The following is a 17666-nucleotide window of genomic DNA, read 5'->3' on the forward strand; positions in this document are numbered from 1 at the left end:
AATAACATCGATTTGAATATGATGTAAACTATTGTAGCGAAGAAGAAATATTCAGAGCTGGAGAAATGTGTATTTCCAGGTCCTGAACCTAGTAGTCCATGCCATGTTTGCAGACAGTGGTTTTCTATGATATCAGACGATAGGGCGCCATCTAGTGCTCGAGTTTTGAATGTTTTTTCGTGGAGATGGGAATCTTTGACTCGGGTCTGGACGCGATGCCCGATTGAGCCTGTATGCAGGATAAACTCGTAAGATGACTCAGGTGATCATTCAGGTATGTGGTTTTCTTTTTTTTTTTTCGGAAGCCCGAGAGTATAAAAAGAGAGGAGAGGAGGATGAGCAAGTACTTTCTTTTGGAGTACTCGCACTTGTTACAAGGTGAGTAAACGGGGGCCTGTTTTTATTTTTATTTTTTTATTTGAGCTGATCGTCTGTCTTTTTTTTAATTTTTTATAATTTCTGATTTTTGGTAGTATTTTTGTTGTGGAATTTTGTAGTATTAAGTGTAGGGTTTTTTTTCGCAGTATTTAGAAAGTTTTTTCATTTTTTTTTTTTTTTTTTAAGAAATTCCATCGCAGTATATCTCCAGTATTTTTGTACTATTTCCATAGCCTAATGGTTGTTGTGTATCTCTTGTATTTTTGTAGTACTTATATAGTAGTATTTTTGAAAAAATGCTGCAGTTGGATTTTTTTGAGTATTTAGTGTAGTTTCTTTTTTGCAGTATTAAGTTTTTTTTTTTTTTTAGAAATTCCATTGCAGCATTTCTGTAGTATTTCTCCAGTATTTTTATACTATTTTCATAGCCTAATGGTTGTTGTGTATCTCTTGTATTTCTGTAGTACTTCCATGGTAGTATTTTTGAAGAATTGCTGCATTTGGATTTTTTGAGTATTTAGTGTAGTTTTTTTTTTTTTTGCAGTTTTTTTTGCAGTATTTTGAAGTTGTTTTTTTTAGAAATTCTATCGAATCATTTCTGTAGTATTTCTCCAGTATTTTTGTACTATTTCCATAGCCTAATGGTTGTTGTGTATCTCTTGTATTTTTGCAGTACTTCCATGGTAGCATTTTCGCAGTATTTTGCTATTCATTTCTTAGTATTTTCGTAGTAGATTTTCGGTAGTATATCTGTTCTATTTTCAACAAATTAGCATAGTTGTAATAATTGTTGTATATATATATATATATATATATATATATATGTATATAAAATATATACATTTTTGTTTTCTTAGATGAAGTGTTTGGTGTTTGCCTTTGCCGCTTGGATCCTGACTACAGATGTCCACTGCGCCGATGAAAATATACGTAAGAAGTTTTCTTTATCTTTATATGTATATATATATATATATATATATATATATATATATATATATTCTTGTTTTCACTATTATTATTCTAACAAAATACAAAAATCAGATGATATTTAAGTTTTCTATTAGGAAACATACCTTGGATGTATAAGTGGTGACAAACATTGAGGTGTTCAAAATCTGGGGAAAAAAAAATAATGTCAAATTTCAAATACCGTATTTTCCGCACTATAAGACGCACGGGGTTTTAGGGTGCACCCTGAAAAAAATCGTTTTTGGTCCTATTTTTGACATACACAAGGCGCACCGGATTACAAGGCGCTACAATGGGAACGTGGACAAAACAGTCAGATAGTTCAGTCCAACTGATTACCCCCTTAACATTCCCAAAGCTTGCAAAGACGCAAATACGTGTCGAAAACACGTGCGGAAACAGTGTCCGTACGATGTGACTCAAATGCATTGTTTCAAATATCACTTGGAAGGTTCAAGTCTTGGGATTCAAGAAATGCCAACCATTCCTTAGTTTCTATTTTCTTTTTCGCTCGCAACTTTACTGTGCATATGACAATAAACACTTACAATTGAGTTGAATTTCAAAATAGACACTCCATTCCGTCCATTATCTGCAGCGCTTATCACAGAAACATCGAGTTCAGTCTGAAACAAGATACAGGGAAAATATATAGCCGGAGTAGCTCACCGAAGTCGTTGTGTTCAATGATAATGTGCAACCATGGTTCTCTTATATCCGTGAGTGTAGTAAATCCAGGAGAATAAAATATTTACAAATACAGAATAGTAAAAGATGCTTTCTGTATGCCGTCAACCCAACGTGTGATTCACAATCATCTTTTTCGACCAATTGCAGGCTTTGTTTTGCCGTTCAAGCCAATGCCAGCCTGTAAATGATAAAAAGGATCCGCCCCTTGACCTCCGAATAACTTTAGCCAATAGTGATCGATTCAAATGATGATGGACACATTGGTTAGCCAATGAAACGCCGGTAAATAAATCCCAGCATACACCGCGGACTACTTGGCCTTCGGGGGGGAAATCTAGTTGGTTGGAAGACTTTACGATTTAATATTGATCCATATATAAGGCGCACTGTATTATAAGGCGCACGGTCAGCTTTTGAAAAAAATGAAGACTTTTAGGTGCGCCTTATAGTGTGGAAAATACGGTATTACTCACGAAACCTTATAGTATTTTGATTTTCAAGCCCACTCATGGAAGTATGGACGACTAGGCCATGCATTCATGGGTTATGTTAAATAACATGAGAAAAGGCAAATGCTGCTACGTATGGTATTTTGGCTTTGGCGACATCCGGTGGACGTTTTTAAAACTGCGAGACCTGTAGACACAAAACGAGGACAACAGGAAGGGTTGACTGATCTCAAATGTATCTCTTTCCCTTTTCTCTTTGTCTCCAGCTTGGTGTTATCATCTGCCCGAGTGCGGTAAGTCACCTTTATCCAAAGTCCACCACCTCTTACCGCGTTTCCGTCTTTGTATCGCTCGGAAGCAATTTGACTATCGCACCGAGACAACCCGGAAAAATACGAGAATTTTAGAAAAGGTTGATTCCGATTGTGAGCCAATGTGTGCGCCTGTGCGGTCTAGCGATCTGTCTTTCGTTCGGAGATGCAACAGCACCGACTGGTGGTGTGCCACGGGATTTTTTTCAATGGAAAAAAAATCGCTTTGGCTTGAAAAAGTAGACCCGGATTAGGACCCTAGGTGAAAACCGTTTGAACCCAATCGCGATTTGGGCCCACTTATAAAAGAAATCGAACGTCGACAATCATCAGTGATGTGGAGGAATTTTGGCCCATTCTTCTTTGCAAAATCAAATCGGCCATCTCCGAGGCTTTTCTAGCACGAACGACTCGATCGAGGTCACGTCACTGTCACGGTTGCCATGGCGCCCGATTGGTCCCTGCCGTGTGGCGCCGGGATCCGTCACGGTTGTCACGGCGCCCGATTGGCCCCGCCCATGGACGCCAGCTAAAATGAGTATACAGATTGCTCCTCGGAAGTACTTAAACACGATCCTTTGAGCTGTTAGTTGTCAGAGCGTCTGCCAAACTTCTGCTACACTCTGTTTTGACACGTCAAGCCCTGAGAATCTCCGTTTTTCCTGTGTTTTTGCTCTCGTTTTGCCAAGCCCTGCGAATCTCCGTTTTTTTTCCCGTGTTTTCGCTCGCGTTTTGTTCTCGCCCCGATCTGTTTGATTTTGACCACTCCCTCATTCCTTTCAATGTACAACGATCTCCGGATGGAGTGTGCGCTCATTCCTCTTCTCCCCAATAAACTGTGAGTAACGTTACGCGATTGGGTTCTGCTTCCTTCAGATTCAGATTCAGATTCAGATCTACTTTATTGTCATTCTAGTACACGTGTATACAGAACGAAATGTCGATGCATCTGACCCCCACAGTTTCCTTGAATGTACAGATATAAATAATGTTGTATTGTATTTTGGCTACGTATAGTATTTTACCATAGTGCCGATAGTGCAAGAAGAGTAGCTAACCAGATGCGCAAAATGGGCAGTCAGGTTAACAAGTCAGGTACACAGTAACATTAACACTGTAACAATAACGCTGTAATTACAATAGTGCAGAGAGCAATGTGCAAGGAGTGGCAAGCTATAAAAAAACTGCCAGTAGTGCAAAAAGTTAACTATATGTTAGATTGACCATTTAACAGTCTAATGGCCAGGGGGACTAGACTATTGCGGAGCCTGGTGGTCCTGCACCGCACACTGCAGAACCTCTTCCCAGAGGCTAGCAGAGTGAACAGTCCATGATGGGGGTTCCTGTTTCCTGTTCTGGTTCTTGACAGTCACAGCATCTCAATTGGATTTTAATCCAGACTTTGATTGATTGATTGGCTTGCTGCATGATCCGAGAGCGCTCGTGGACACCAATTGATAACCCTGCAAACTGCTGTCACCAAAGAATAGAAATGATAGTGTCACATTTGCTGAAAAGCATCTTGATGATCCTCAAAACCTTCTGTGGAGTAATGAGTCCAAAACGGACCATTTTGGAAAATGGTTACATCAAAATGGCACAGCAAGAATGGGACAAAATTCCTCCGCGGCGTTGTCCTGGTCCTGAGATAGCAAAGCATCCCCAGACCTCATATTGCCGCCACCATGCTCGACGGTCGGCATCTTTTTTTCAAGCTAGTAGTATTTTGGGAGTACTTCCATGGTGGTATTTTACAGTATTTTCCTTTTTTTTTCATTGTAGAATTTTTTGTAGTTTAATGGGTCGTAAATTTGTAAAATGACTGTAGTTTTATTTTTGTAATTTTTTTTCTGTATTTTAGCATTTCTTTAGTATATCTGTTGTTTTTTTGTTTGCGATTTTGAAGTATTTCTGTCGTCATATAGCTGTAGTTCGTAATATTTCGTTGTAGTATTTTTGCTCTCCATTTTAGTCATTTTTGTAGTATTTCTGGAATATTTTGATCTTTGTTAGAAATGATAGTGCCAAAAAGCATCTTGATTATCCTCAAAATCTTCTGTGGACTTATAAGTCAAAAACAAACCAGATAGCTTTTTTTTTTTTTTTTCAGGTTGTCTCTGCGCGATACAAAAAAACGAAAGCATCTTGATGATCCTCAAAACCTTCTGTGGACTGATGAGTCAAAAACGAACCAGATAGCTATTGTGTTTTTTTTTCGGGTTGTCTGCGCGATACGGAAAACGAAAGCATCTTGATTATCCTCAAAACCTTCTGTGGACTGATAAGTCAAAAACAAACCAGATAGCTTTTGGGTTTTTTTTCTTCGGGTTGTCTCTGCGCGATACGGAAAACGAAAGCATCTTGATTATTCTCAAAACCTTCTGTGGACTAATGAGTCAAAAACGAACCACATAGCTTTTGATATGTTTTTCGGGTTGTCTCTGCGCGATACGAAAAACGAAAGCATCTTGATGATCCTCAAAACGAAAAAGGCCGATTTTTCAATTTGTTTTTCGCACCGTTTGTTTTTCAGACTTCACAAGATGGCCGGTGATCGCGGCCCCATTTTGCAACGGCACCCGGCAGTCCCCCATTAACATCAACACTCTGGACGTGACGGAAGACGACTCTTTGACCGATTTTGTCTTCACCAATTTCGACAACGGGTCCTTGTTGAGTGACATCTCCAACACTGGAAAAACAGGTCAGAACCTCCTTAAAGGGACAGTGTGTGTGTTTTTAAAGCCTCCTAGTGGTCAAAATAAAGAATACCTCAATCTTGATTTCACTCAAACACCTAGAGGGAAGCTAAGACTCCCATCCATTTTTTTTTGTCTTTCTCATTATTCATTTCATTTTCTTTCTCTTATTTCCTCTTTTTCCTGGCTTTTTTCTTTTCCCTTTTTTCATATTATCCTTTCCTTTTACCCTTTTCCTCTTTTCCTTTCTTTTCTTTCCTTTTCCCTTTTGCTTGTTTTCCTTTTTTCTTTACTCCCCCACATTTTTCTCTTTTGAGCTTTTTTTGGTTTTCATTTTTCGTTTCATTTTCTTTCTCTTATTTCCTCTTTTTCCTGGCTTTTTTCTTTTCCCTTTTTTCATATTATCCTTTCCTTTTACCCTTTTCCTCTTTTCCTTTCTTTTCTTTCCTCTTCCCTTTTGCTCGTTTTCCTTTTTTCTTTACTCCCCCACATTTTTCTCTTTTGAGCTTTTTTTGGTTTTCATTTTTCATTTCATTTTCTTTCTCTTATTTCCTCTTTTTCCTGGCTTTTTTCTTTTCCCTTTCCCTTTTTTCATATTATCTTTCCTTTTACCCTTTTCCTTTTTTCCTTTCTTTTCTTTCCTCTTCTCTTTTGCTCGTTTTCATTTTTTCTTTACTTCCCCCCACATTTTTCTCTTTTGAGCTTTTTTTCGTTTTCATTTTTCCTTTCATTTTCTTTCTCTTATTTCCTCTTTTTCTTGGCTTTTTTCTTTTCTCTTTTTTCATATTATTCTTTCCTTTTACCCCCTTTCCTGTTTTCCTTTCTTTTCCTTCCTTTTCTCTTTCGCTTGTTTTCCTTTTGATGTACCTTTTTCCCCACATTTTTCTCTTTTGAGCCTTTTTCCTTTTTCTTTTCATTTTTATTTCATTTTCTTTCTCTAATTTCCTCTTTTCCCTGGCTTTTTTTCTTTTCCTTTTTTTCATATTATCCTTTCCTTTTACCCTTTTCCTTTCTTTTCTTTCCTTTTTTCTTTTGCTTGTTTTCATTTTTTCTTTACTTCCCCCCACATTTTTCACATTTTTTCTTTTGAGCTTTTTTCGTTTTCATTTTTCATTTCATTTTCTTTCTCTTATTTCCTTTTTTTCCAGCTTTTTCCTCATCCTTTTTTCATATTATCCTTTCCTCTTACCGTTTTCCTGTTTTCCTTTCTTTCCTTTTCTCTTTTGCTCCTTCTCTATTTTTCTCTACCTTTTCCCCCACATTTTTCTTTTTTCTTCTTTCTTTTCCTTTTTTTCTGTAACCTTTTTTTCCCTCGTTCTGCGAGGAAAGAAAACGATGCTGTGTTTTGGTCACTGAGTCTCCTTAGTTTGTATTTTTCCTTGTGCTTTTAAAACAGGAATAAAACAGTCAAGCCATCAATACAAAATAAAATCAAAGTCGTGTGAAACAAGGGGGCGCTGTTTGCGGCAGATAATTATGAATAGTCTTTCGAGTACAGATTTGAAGGTGGACTAGGTGGCTATATTCTGAAACTCAGGCGAGAGTGAGTTCCAGAGCTGGGGGGGCAGAGCGGCCGAAAGCTCTGCTCCCCGCGGAGGGTGCGGGACGGCGTGGCAATGTAAATGCCGATAGATCGCGATCTACCCGGTGATCTCTCGTGGTCGGATAAGACGCTATGTTCTTCTGAAATTCTGAATTTTAAGCCCGACCTGTTTCCGTTTTCAGTGCGAGTGGGCTTCCACCCCGGCGCAGGATTTTCAGGCGGCGGTTTCGCCGAACCCTACAGCAGCCTCCAGTTCCACTTGCATTGGGGGAACAGAAGCGGCGTTCCGGGGTCCGAGCACACCGTCAACGGGGTCCAATTCCCCATGGAGGTGAGTCGAGCATTCCCTCCGCTTTGGAAAGACCCTCCAGGGGTTTCCCAATTCCGTACAACTTTAGCCCATCGCGGCGCATTTGGGACAATCTTGCAATTTCCAGGGATGAAAGCCATCAATATTTTCAGCTTTCGCGGGGTCCGTGGCCAAATCGGGTATTGAAGCTTTGGACCGACCGCCCACTCCGAGCAGCCCAATCCAATCTTCTGTTTTCTACCAGCCGTTTTGCTTGTTTACAAATCGATGAATTGACATCGAGCAGCACGGCGGCGCAGTGGTTAGCGCGTGTGCGGCACAGTTCTGAGGTCGTGGGGATCTCCTGCGTGGGTTCAAATCCAGCTACCGGCCTTACTGTGCGGAGTTTGTATGTTCTCCCCGTGCTTGCGTGGGTTTCCTCCGGGCACTCCGGTTTCCTCCCACATTCCAAAAACATGCATTTCAGGTGGATTGGCCGGTCCAAATTGTCCCTAGGTGGGAATCAGCGGTCAGTTGTTTACCAACTGTAAGCAAGCTTGTCAGAGTTTGCATGTTCTCCCCGTGCTTGCGTGGGTTTCCTCCGGGCACTCCGGTTTCCTCCCACATTCCAAAAACATGCATTTCAGGTGAATTGGCCGCTCCAAATTGTCCCTAGGTGTGAATGAGCGAGTTGTCTGTCCCCGTGTGCCCTGCGATTGGCTGGCAACCAGTTCAGGGTGTCCCCTGCCCACTGCTCCAGCCACCCCGCGACCCTAATAAGGATAAGCGGTACAGCTAATGAGATGAAATGAGAATTGACATCGTATTCATCCTTTGAAAAGATTAACATTAATAATACAATCTCTCTGTGACATATATGAGATGTCTATGTACTGTCCCTTTAAAAAAAAACATTGATCGGTAATCTTCAATTCTAAAAAAAAAATTCCAAGGAATAAGAAAAAAAAATGACTGGATGGTTTGACCTGATGCCATCATTAATTCTACATTTTAGGACTGAGGTGTGCAGGAAATCATAATCCTCACTCTCACCATCGCCCTCTGCCATGAGGCAGGAGAATTGCGCGCCTCACTCTGGTTTAGATATGTTATATATGAATTGCTTGAATAGTATTTATAATCTAATGTGAAAATGGAGTGATTTTGAGGTTAAATGAGAAAGAAAATATATATTATTAATTGATACCTTCGGAATGGTTTCCTTCTAGGATGACAGGTGAGGCACAGCCTCACTTGCCTCACCTATCCGCCTGTCACATTAGCCGGATCTAGGTTTTTCGGATGTTATTCTCAAAAAAAAAAATCAAAATCCATATTACTATTTGATCATTTTGGAATTTGGATTTCTTTCCAGGATGACAGGTGAGGCACAGTCTCACTTGCCTCACCTGTCTCCCTCTGAAAAGATGTCTGAGGTCTTTGTCTTTGTGCCGGCAGTTCCACATTGTGAGCATCAAGTCCAGTTTCAACGGCAACACCACGTTGGCGCTGGCGGACCCCGAAGGAGCTTCGGCGCTCGGATTCCTTATCGAGGTGGGCGGGGGGGGTGAAAACTTATGAAAACTGGGGGCCCGGAACTAGAAACCCATTCGATTTTTCCCACTTAGGAATAAATATACATCTCATATCGTGTAATATTTCCGCAGGGATTTTTTTAATTCATGTAGCTAGATAGATACCAGCCCTGCGATTGGCTGGCAACCAGTTCAGGGTGTCCCCTGCCCAGTACCCGGAGATGGCTGGGATGGGCTCCAGCCCCCCTGCGACCCTAATGAGGATAAGCGGTACGGCTAATGAGAGATGAGAGATAGATATCATCCAGACCGGGCCCACCGATGGTTTGAATCCGGCCCGCGAGACAACAGTGAGAGAAGCGCAAGAGGAAAATGAGCTGTTGTTTGAAATATTTCCACCGGATGTCACCAAAGCCAGTTAACGCTTGTGGTCGTATTTCTCCATTTTTTTCTGACTCACTTCTTTTTTTATTCATTTCTCCCTCTTTTTCTTTCTCCTGTTCATTCTCTCTTTCTCTCTCTTTTTCCTGTATTTCTCTCTCACTCTTTAACTCTTTCTTTTTCTCTGTCTTGCTCTCTTTCTATTTTCTTTCTCTCCTTTACACTTGAATTCTCTTTCTTTCTATTTTTCTCTTTCTTTCTCGCCCTCTTTCTTTCTCTTTTTAGATCTCTCTCTCTCTCTCTCACCTCACTTTATCTCTTTTTCTCCTGCTGAGTGTTTTTCTTTCTGTGGTTTCACTTCTCTTATTCTTTTTATCTTCCTCTTTTTTTCACTTTCTTTTTATCTCTATATTCATTTCCCCCTTCTATCTCTAATCTGCTCTCTCTTTTTTTCTCAACTTACTCGTCCGGCCCTCGTGAGATTTTTTTATAGAATTTGTGGCCCCCAGCTAAAACCAGTTTGACACCCCTGCCATAGAGATACCATACATACCATAGATACCATAGATACTGTAGATGGATGTCTAGATAGATACATACCATAGATAGATACTTTCTTCGACCATCCTGGTTTGTGAGGTTTGTTTTTTTTGTTTGTGAAAAGTATTATCGTTTTCGATCATTTGTTTGTTACTTTGTTCCTTTGTTTTTCATGGTGTTTTCTAGCACCCTATCCTGGTTTGTGAGGTTTGTTTTTTTTGTTTGTGAAAAGTATTATCGTTTTCGATCACTAGTTAGTTTGTTACTTTGTTCCTTTGTTTTTCATGGTGTTTTCTAGCACCCTATCCCGGTTTGTGAGAATTTTTAAAATTTTTTTTTAAATGTTATTATCGTTTTTGATCAATAGTTTGTTTGTTACTTTGTTCCTTTGTTTTTCATGGTGTTTTCTAGCACCTTATCCCGGTTTGTGAGGTTTTTTTGGGGGTTTTTTTGTGAAAATTATTATCGTTTTCGATCACTAGTTTGTTTGTTACTTTGTTCCTTTGTTTTTCATGGTGTTTTCTAGCACCCTATGCCGGTTTGTGAGAATTTTTTTATTTTTTTTGAAATGTTATCGTTTTTGATCACTAGTTTGTTTGTTACTTTGTTCCTTTGTTTTTCATGGTGTTTTCTAGCACCCTATCCCGGTTTGTGGGAATTTTTTTATTTTTTTTTTAAATGTTATTATCGTTTTTGATCATTAGTTTGTTTGTTACTTTGTTCCTTTGTTTTTCATGGTGTTTTCTAGCACCCTATCCCGGTTTGTGAGGTTTGGTTTTTTTGTTTTGAAACGTTATTATCGTTTTTGATCACTAGTTTGTTTGTTACTTTGTTCCTTTGTTTTTCATAGCGTTTTCCAGCACCCCAGCCTCCGCTTTTGCTTCCCTGCATTCGGAAATCCGAACAAGCTTTTTGGAATAGACATACGAGGAAAAACTGGAATTGCCCTAAAATATATAGGTGGTAGTCCTATTTTGAGGATTTTCGCTTCGTGGGTGGGATTACAAAGCCTGCAGAGCTCTAAGTGACCCACCTTGGTTTTGAAGTGCCACTCGAATCCCATTAAATGTAAAGTTTTTGACCCACGTAGGCGGATCCAGATACGACAGGTCAACCCGCCAGCTGGAAGGCCCTCGTGGATCACTTGGAGTTAATCACTCTCCAAGGTGAGGCGCCCAAACTCCGTCCCATTCCCCCGATTTTCAGTCCTTTTGAGCAAAAATGTCCAAACAGGTGACCAAGCCCCGGTGAGCGGGCCACTCAGTCTGGACGATTTGTTGGCGGGAACGGACCGATCGCAATATTATCGCTACATGGGCTCGCTGACCACCCCGGGCTGCTTCGAGATCGTGGTCTGGACCGTCTTTAAGGAGCCCCTCAGGGTCAGCTCCGACCTGGTGAGTTTTTCACCCGAAAAGGACTTTCGTTACTCCGTCACACCCTAGATCACGGGCGTCAAACGGGCGGCCCCGCTAAGGGATTGAATCCGGCCCGCCAGTCGACACTCAGAGAAGCGCAAGAGAAAAACCAGCTGCGGGTTGAAATATGTCTACTCGATGTTGCCAAAGCCAGATGCCTCTCATAAAGACACTGTACTTGCATTTTTTTTTCTCTCTCTCTCTCTCTCTCTGTCTCTCTGTCTCTCTGTCTCTCTCTCTGGCTCTTTGTCTCTCTCTCTCTCTCTGGCTCTCTGTCTCTCTCTCTGGCTCTCTGTCTCTCTCTCTGGCTCTCTCTCTCTCTCTCTCTCTGTCTCTCTCTCTGGCTCTTTGTCTCTCTCTCTCTCTGGCTCTCTGTCTCTCTCTCTGGCTCTCTGTCTCTCTCTCTGGCTCTCTGTCTCTCTCTCTGGCTCTCTCTCTCTCTCTGTCTCTCTCTCTCTCTCTGTCTCTCTCTCTCTCTCTCTGGCTCTCTCTCTCTCTCTCTGGCTCTCTCTCTCTCTCTCTCTCTGGCTCTCTCTCTCTCTCTCTCTCTTTCAGGCTCTCTCTCTCTCTCTCTCTCTCGCTGTCTCGATCTGTCTCTCTCTCTCTCTCTGTCTCTCTCTCTCTCTGGCTCTCTCTTTGTCTCTCTCTCTCTCTGTCTCTCTCTGTCTCTCTCTCTCTTTCTCTTTCTCTCTCTCTCTCTCTCTCTTTCTATCTTTCTCTCTCTCTCTTTTCCACCCCTTTTCTTCCACTCTCTGTCTTTGTCTTTTTCACTCTCTGTGTCTCTTTTTCTCTTCCTTTGTTGCTCTTTCTTTCTCTCTCTCTCCTTTTCTATTTAACTTTTTTTGCTTAACTTCCTTTTTTCCTTTTTCTCTCTCTCTTCCTACACTTCACGCTTTCTTTTGTCTTTTCTCTCCTTCTGTCTTTCTATTTCTCTTTGGTTTTCTTTCTTCCTCTCCCTTTCTTTTCCCCCTCTCTAATGACTTTTTATCTCTTTTGTTTCTCACGCTCTCTCCCTCTCTTTTTCTTTCTGTATCCCGCCCTCTCTCCTTTCTTCCTCCCTCTTTCTCTTATTTCTTTATCTCTTTTTCTTTCTTTTTAATCAACATGTTCATTGACCAATTTCAACATTCGTTCTGTACACACGGTCCAGTGTTTTTCCTCGGTTGTTCAGTCCACGTATTGAATGAATTTGAAATGTACAGTCCTTAAGCATGCCTGATTAAAGTTTCCAGCGATGATAAAAGCTCCGTTCGGGGTATGCAGGCTGCTGTTTATTGATAGCAGAGGGCAGGAGATTTAGCGCTATGCTAATGTTAACGTAAACAGCTTCCACAATGACCACAGTTAGCTCTCTCGGTAGATAGAAGGGTCTACACGATACCGCCAGAAATTCTATATCAAGTGAGCAGTGTATGTCAATGATTCGGCTGTTATTGCAGCGCATAGTCCCCCTTCCCTTGTTTTTTCTCGGTCGTGCGTCCTGCAGCTGAGACTCCGTGATGACAAAAATACTGCAATTCCGGACAAAGCTGTTGGTGGCGATCCGCAGCTCAAATTCACTCATTTTGTAGACGATGGATCTGGCTTTGGTCAGGGACATTTAGCCTAGGCCCGACCGGCAGCTTTTTCTCCGTCGTTGTTAGCAGGCACATCAACCGGGGAGATCCGGTGGTCTCTGTATATCCCTCGGGATCTTGTGCACGTTATTGTAGTCGTAAAAGGAGTCGAAGGGAAAATATGAGGGATAAAAGAACACTGAAAAACAAAAGATGAACCGGAGACCATGAACCCGCTGCGCTCGCGCGCGCCGCCATCTTCTTCACGCACAAAGCGTAAAGTTACATTACACTTGAGTCTTCCTCGACACATATATCCCATCCTTACCTTTACTGCCCGGGCGCCCCCTGGCGGCCGTTGGGGAAAAAAACGCATCAATAAGTCTGGAGCTGAAAATGGACTAACGTCTCTCTTGTCCTCCCCAGATCGACAGGTTCAGCACCATGCTGCATATCGGTAACACGACCGACTCGCCAGTGATGGTCAACGTGTTCAGGGGAGTCCAGTCCCCGCAACCGGTCTCGGTCCGTCCTTCGGATCCCGGACCCGGCGACAACTTCAGTCACGCGGCCGGCACTTGCGCCTCGCTGGGCCTGCTGGCGATGGGCCTCCTGATCGGCGCCTTCTTCTAAAACCAACACTTTGTGAACTGTTTTTTCTTCCGACGTGCGCCTGTAATTTACGATATCCAATGAATGCAACATAACGTCTCAGAGACCTCACATCCGGTGCTTCGTAAGCCTGGTGGGCCACCAGCTTTTTTTGTTGGTATCGACGAATAGTCACCATCGAATACCTTGCGTTATCCATTCTGCGCTTAAGCCACAAAAAACTGAACCGTCCCGAGTCGTCCCACAAAGGGTCGAATTACTGATACAATTGCAGAGCACGGATACCAAAAGTAAACGCTTAAAAGCTCGGAACAAACTCACGGATCTCTACCGATACTCGTATGGAATATTGATACTACCAGTATCTTTTAGTACACACCTAAATCCTGTGGGCACCAATTGATAACCCTGCCTTCTCCTTCGTGATCTACCGGTAGACCCCAGAATCCATGTCCTGGTCCTGAGGTAGCAAAGCATCCCCAGACCATCACATTGCCGAAAAGCATCTTGATTATCCTCAAAACCTTCTGTAGACTAATGAGTCAAAAACGCACCATTTTGGAAGGTGACATGAAAATGGCACAGTAAGAATGGGACAAAATTCCTCCTCTGCGTCAACGTTTGATTTCAGTTATGGCTGCCAAAGGTGACCAAAAGGGTAGTACCTTTCGTACACACCTAAATCCTCAAACCCAACTCATGAATCTCTAGTGATACTAAAACAGTACTATTACTAGAAGTAGATTTAGTAGACACACCTCTCCCAACTCACGAGTCTGTACTGATCCTAATACCGACTACTGATACCAGCGATTATTTGACGGACACCAAAATCAACACCCTCTAAAAGCGATAATTGAGATAAACCCCGACATATGCTAAAAGGAATCGGTGAGCATTGATAGCAGGTATCGCTCTTGAGTGCAGATACCAGCCTTATTATAAGGACCGGGTACTTGTGACGTGATACTAAATCGTGTAAGGTTTTAACATTTATTAAACTAAAATCTGACTCCTAATTCCTTACAGTTGGCGCATATTCAGAAGTCGGAGGAGTTATCGAGCTGAGTATAGTCCACATATTAATTTACTAGCCGAATCCAAGAGTTGAACACATCTTTCTTCCTTGCCACATTACAATCGTGCGGGCTTCCGAGTTGCCCACTTTTGTGACACACGGCGATCAAATGTCCAGCCCCGTGACCAAGCCTCTGGCTGATTGGTCTGCGCCGTATTGATGCAATGATCCCAATCGTCCTTAAACTGAAATCTGACTCCTAATTCCTTACAGTTGGCGCATATTCAGAAGTCGGAGAACTTTTTGAGCCGAGTATAGTCCACGTATTAATTTATTAGCCGAATCAAAGAGTTGAACACATCTTTCTTCATTGCCACATTACAATCGTGCGGGCTTCCGAGTTGCCCACTTTTGTGACACACGGCGATCAAATGTCCAGCCCCATGACCAAGCCTCTGGCTGATTGGTCTGCGCCGTATTGATGCAACGATCCCAATCGTCCTTCGAAGCATTGGGAGAAGGGTGATAGGTCATCGCCCTTGCCCCCAGGCGAGGTGATAAGCCATTGTTATCTACAGAAACAGAAACCAAAGACACATTCCAAAGCACAGGCATTTAAAAAGTTCCACTCAAGGCTGAGGATCAAACTGAGGATAAGTATTTTGAGTAGTAGTTGAATAAAACGACGTATAACTAGTATATAACTTCAATAGACTGTTATCTCCTTTGCCGTTTTAAATTGAGGAAGTCCAATTTTGGAATTTTTGGAATTTGTATCCAGTATCTTTGGCTACCGTATTTTCCGCACTATAAGGCACACCTAAAAGTCTTTTTTTTAAAAGCTGACCATGCGCCTTATAATCCGGTGCGCCTTATCTATGGAAGATATAGGACCAAAAACTATTTTTGGGGGGTGCGCCCTATAACCCGGTGCGCCCTATAGTGCGGAAAATACGGTAATTGTAGGTGGGGGGGGGGGGGGGTAGTATCGGTCGCAGATGAGTATCCCTATATTCCGTAAGCATATTTTGACCTTAAATGACGTGAAATTGTCATTTTAAATCCCTAATAGCATTTTATGTACCGGTATCGAAGGGCGTTGCGATACCAACAAATGCGAGAGACCTTGTTTGACGATTTTAACCATAACTGACCTACCTACGTATACAATGTCCGATTTGTATATTTGCTATTTATGATCTTAAAGTGATTTGCACATGTATGAGAGCTGTTGTCGAGCGTATTCGCTGAAGAAAACGATGAAGGTTAATAACGTACTCGAGTCGGCCGGACTCACAGTAATGAAGTCGAATCGCGTTCCAGTTTGTGTTTGTGTTTTGTTTTATCCGTCTGATCCGAATCACTACTGAAATTGTCAATAAATATGTGCTTACTTTTGGAGTAAAATCTGGTTTGGTATGTGTTTTAATCGATCTCCATCCATCCATCTATCCATGATCTGCACCGCTTCTCCTCAGTAGGGTCACGGGGGTGCTGGAGCACATCCCAGCTATCTTTGGGCAGGGGGACACCCTGAACTGGTTGCCAGCCAGTCGCAGGGCACACGGGGACAGACAATTCGCTCGCTCATTCATTTCGGTTAGGCCAATCAACCTGAAATGCATGTTTTTGGAATGTGGGAGGAAACCGGAGTGGCCGGAGGAAACCCAGGTGAGCACAGGGAGAACATGCAAACTCCACACAGGATTAAAAACAATTTTCTGGGTTTTTTTTCTCAATATTTTGTCCTTCACTGAGACTTAATCGTGTTTATCAACTCTGCAGACTGGAAAGAGACTGTACCCCTTATCCTCAGTAGGGTCGCAGGGGCTCTGGAGCCCATCCTAGCTATCTTGGGGCAGTGGGCAGGGGACGCCCTCAACTGGTCACAGGGCACACAGGGACAGACAATTCACTCGCTCAATCGCACCCAGGGACAATTTGGAGCGGCCAATTAACCTGAAACGCATCTTTTTGGAATGTGGGAGGAAACCCACGCAAGCACAGGGAGAACATGCAAACTCCGCACAGGAGGTTCCATCTCATGACCTCAGAACTGTACCGCACACGCGCTCATCACTGCGCCGCCGTGCTGCCACCATTAAAAACCTTTTAAATACAATTTTAATCGCGCAAAGTGATCCTTACTTTTACAAAACACACCTGTAATTGTATCTCACTGGAAGAAAAAGACTCTCTGGGAAATCACGATGTCTTTGTTGATGAATACACCGGGTGAACTTCAACTTCAACACCTCCGTTTGTTTTACGAGCGGGTGTCATGATTGCCGATTGAGCCCACCTGCGACGGCGTCATTGGCGCCAACAGCCCGGACAGCCGATTGGCTGTTACTCTCTTTTTAAACCCCCGGCTTCCAAGAGGAAGCCGTCAGATCGTTTTGCAAACTCTTGCCTTCAGCTCGGTAAGCCTTTCCGTCCGACTCCATTTCTGCCCTGCTTTTTTCTGCCTGATCTTTGTTGCCGACCTGTTTCCGGACCTGACGACGCCCCGTTCTGCCTGCCTGGTACCTGATCTGTTCTGACCAGTTACCTGCCCGTCTCCCGCTACCGACCTCGCTTACGAACTCGACACCGCCTTTGATCTCCAGTCCCGGCCAACGACTTGCTATTTCTGCCTGTCTCCGATCCTCCTCGCCAGACAGGGAAGTTCCACTTCCGCACCGCTCGCTCCTTTTGCCCGTCAGCCAATCGGATCGTGGAGGCAAGCCTCACTCTCCCTCTTTTTCAACAAAAACGGAGAAAACGAGCGCTATCGGGTCCCGTCTCCGTTCCTGGTCTGTGACAGCGGGTGTGATCAGAAACCATTTCAAACCTGTTCTCTCTGAACGCTTACTTAGACATTCCTTCGTACTAAAGGTCGTAAAACGAGAGCTGAACGATTGCTGCTTGAGCAAAGATAATATTGCTCACTTTTGTTTGACATTGTAAGAAAACGATGTACGAATTGGGTTGTTTGCGGCAACATTTTGCTGTTTTGAAAAAAATACATATTTTTACATACGCATTGTGTTACTTTTTTCTTTTTGTTCTCTATTTACTTTTTTCCTTCATTTCTTTTTCTTATTTTCTGTCTTTTTTATACATTTTTCCTTCTTTTTTTCTCTTCCTTTTCTTTCTTTTTTTTCCTCAGCTTTTCACTACTTTTTCATTTTTTTCTTTTTTTCTTTATTGTTCTATTCCCCCCTTCCTTTAAGTCATTTTGTGCACAATTCAACATCATATTTGGTCATGTTGGGATTAAAGAAGCAAAAACAACC

The 17666-nt window shown here is 42.3% G+C and overlaps 1 protein-coding gene across 1 annotated transcript; it reads left to right on the forward strand.

Moving 5' to 3' along the window:
• The first annotated feature begins 310 nt into the window (after nt 1–310).
• On the forward strand, nt 311–15795 carry LOC148347938 (carbonic anhydrase 3-like). Its single transcript, XM_088324304.1, has 9 exons — nt 311–378; nt 1236–1308; nt 2753–2779; nt 5331–5501; nt 7222–7370; nt 8787–8882; nt 10875–10950; nt 11018–11181; nt 13185–15795. The coding sequence occupies exons 2-9, from the start codon at nt 1236–1238 to the stop codon at nt 13389–13391; spliced, it is 963 nt and encodes a 320-aa protein (XP_088180430.1). The 5' UTR covers nt 311–378; the 3' UTR covers nt 13392–15795.
• Nucleotides 15796–17666: the final 1871 nt, after the last annotated feature.

The sequence above is a fragment of the Urocampus carinirostris genome, chromosome 19 (assembly GCF_059441175.1).
Source record: "Urocampus carinirostris isolate Australia breed hairy pipefish chromosome 19, RoL_Ucar_1.0, whole genome shotgun sequence".
Taxonomy (NCBI): domain Eukaryota; kingdom Metazoa; phylum Chordata; class Actinopteri; order Syngnathiformes; family Syngnathidae; genus Urocampus; species Urocampus carinirostris.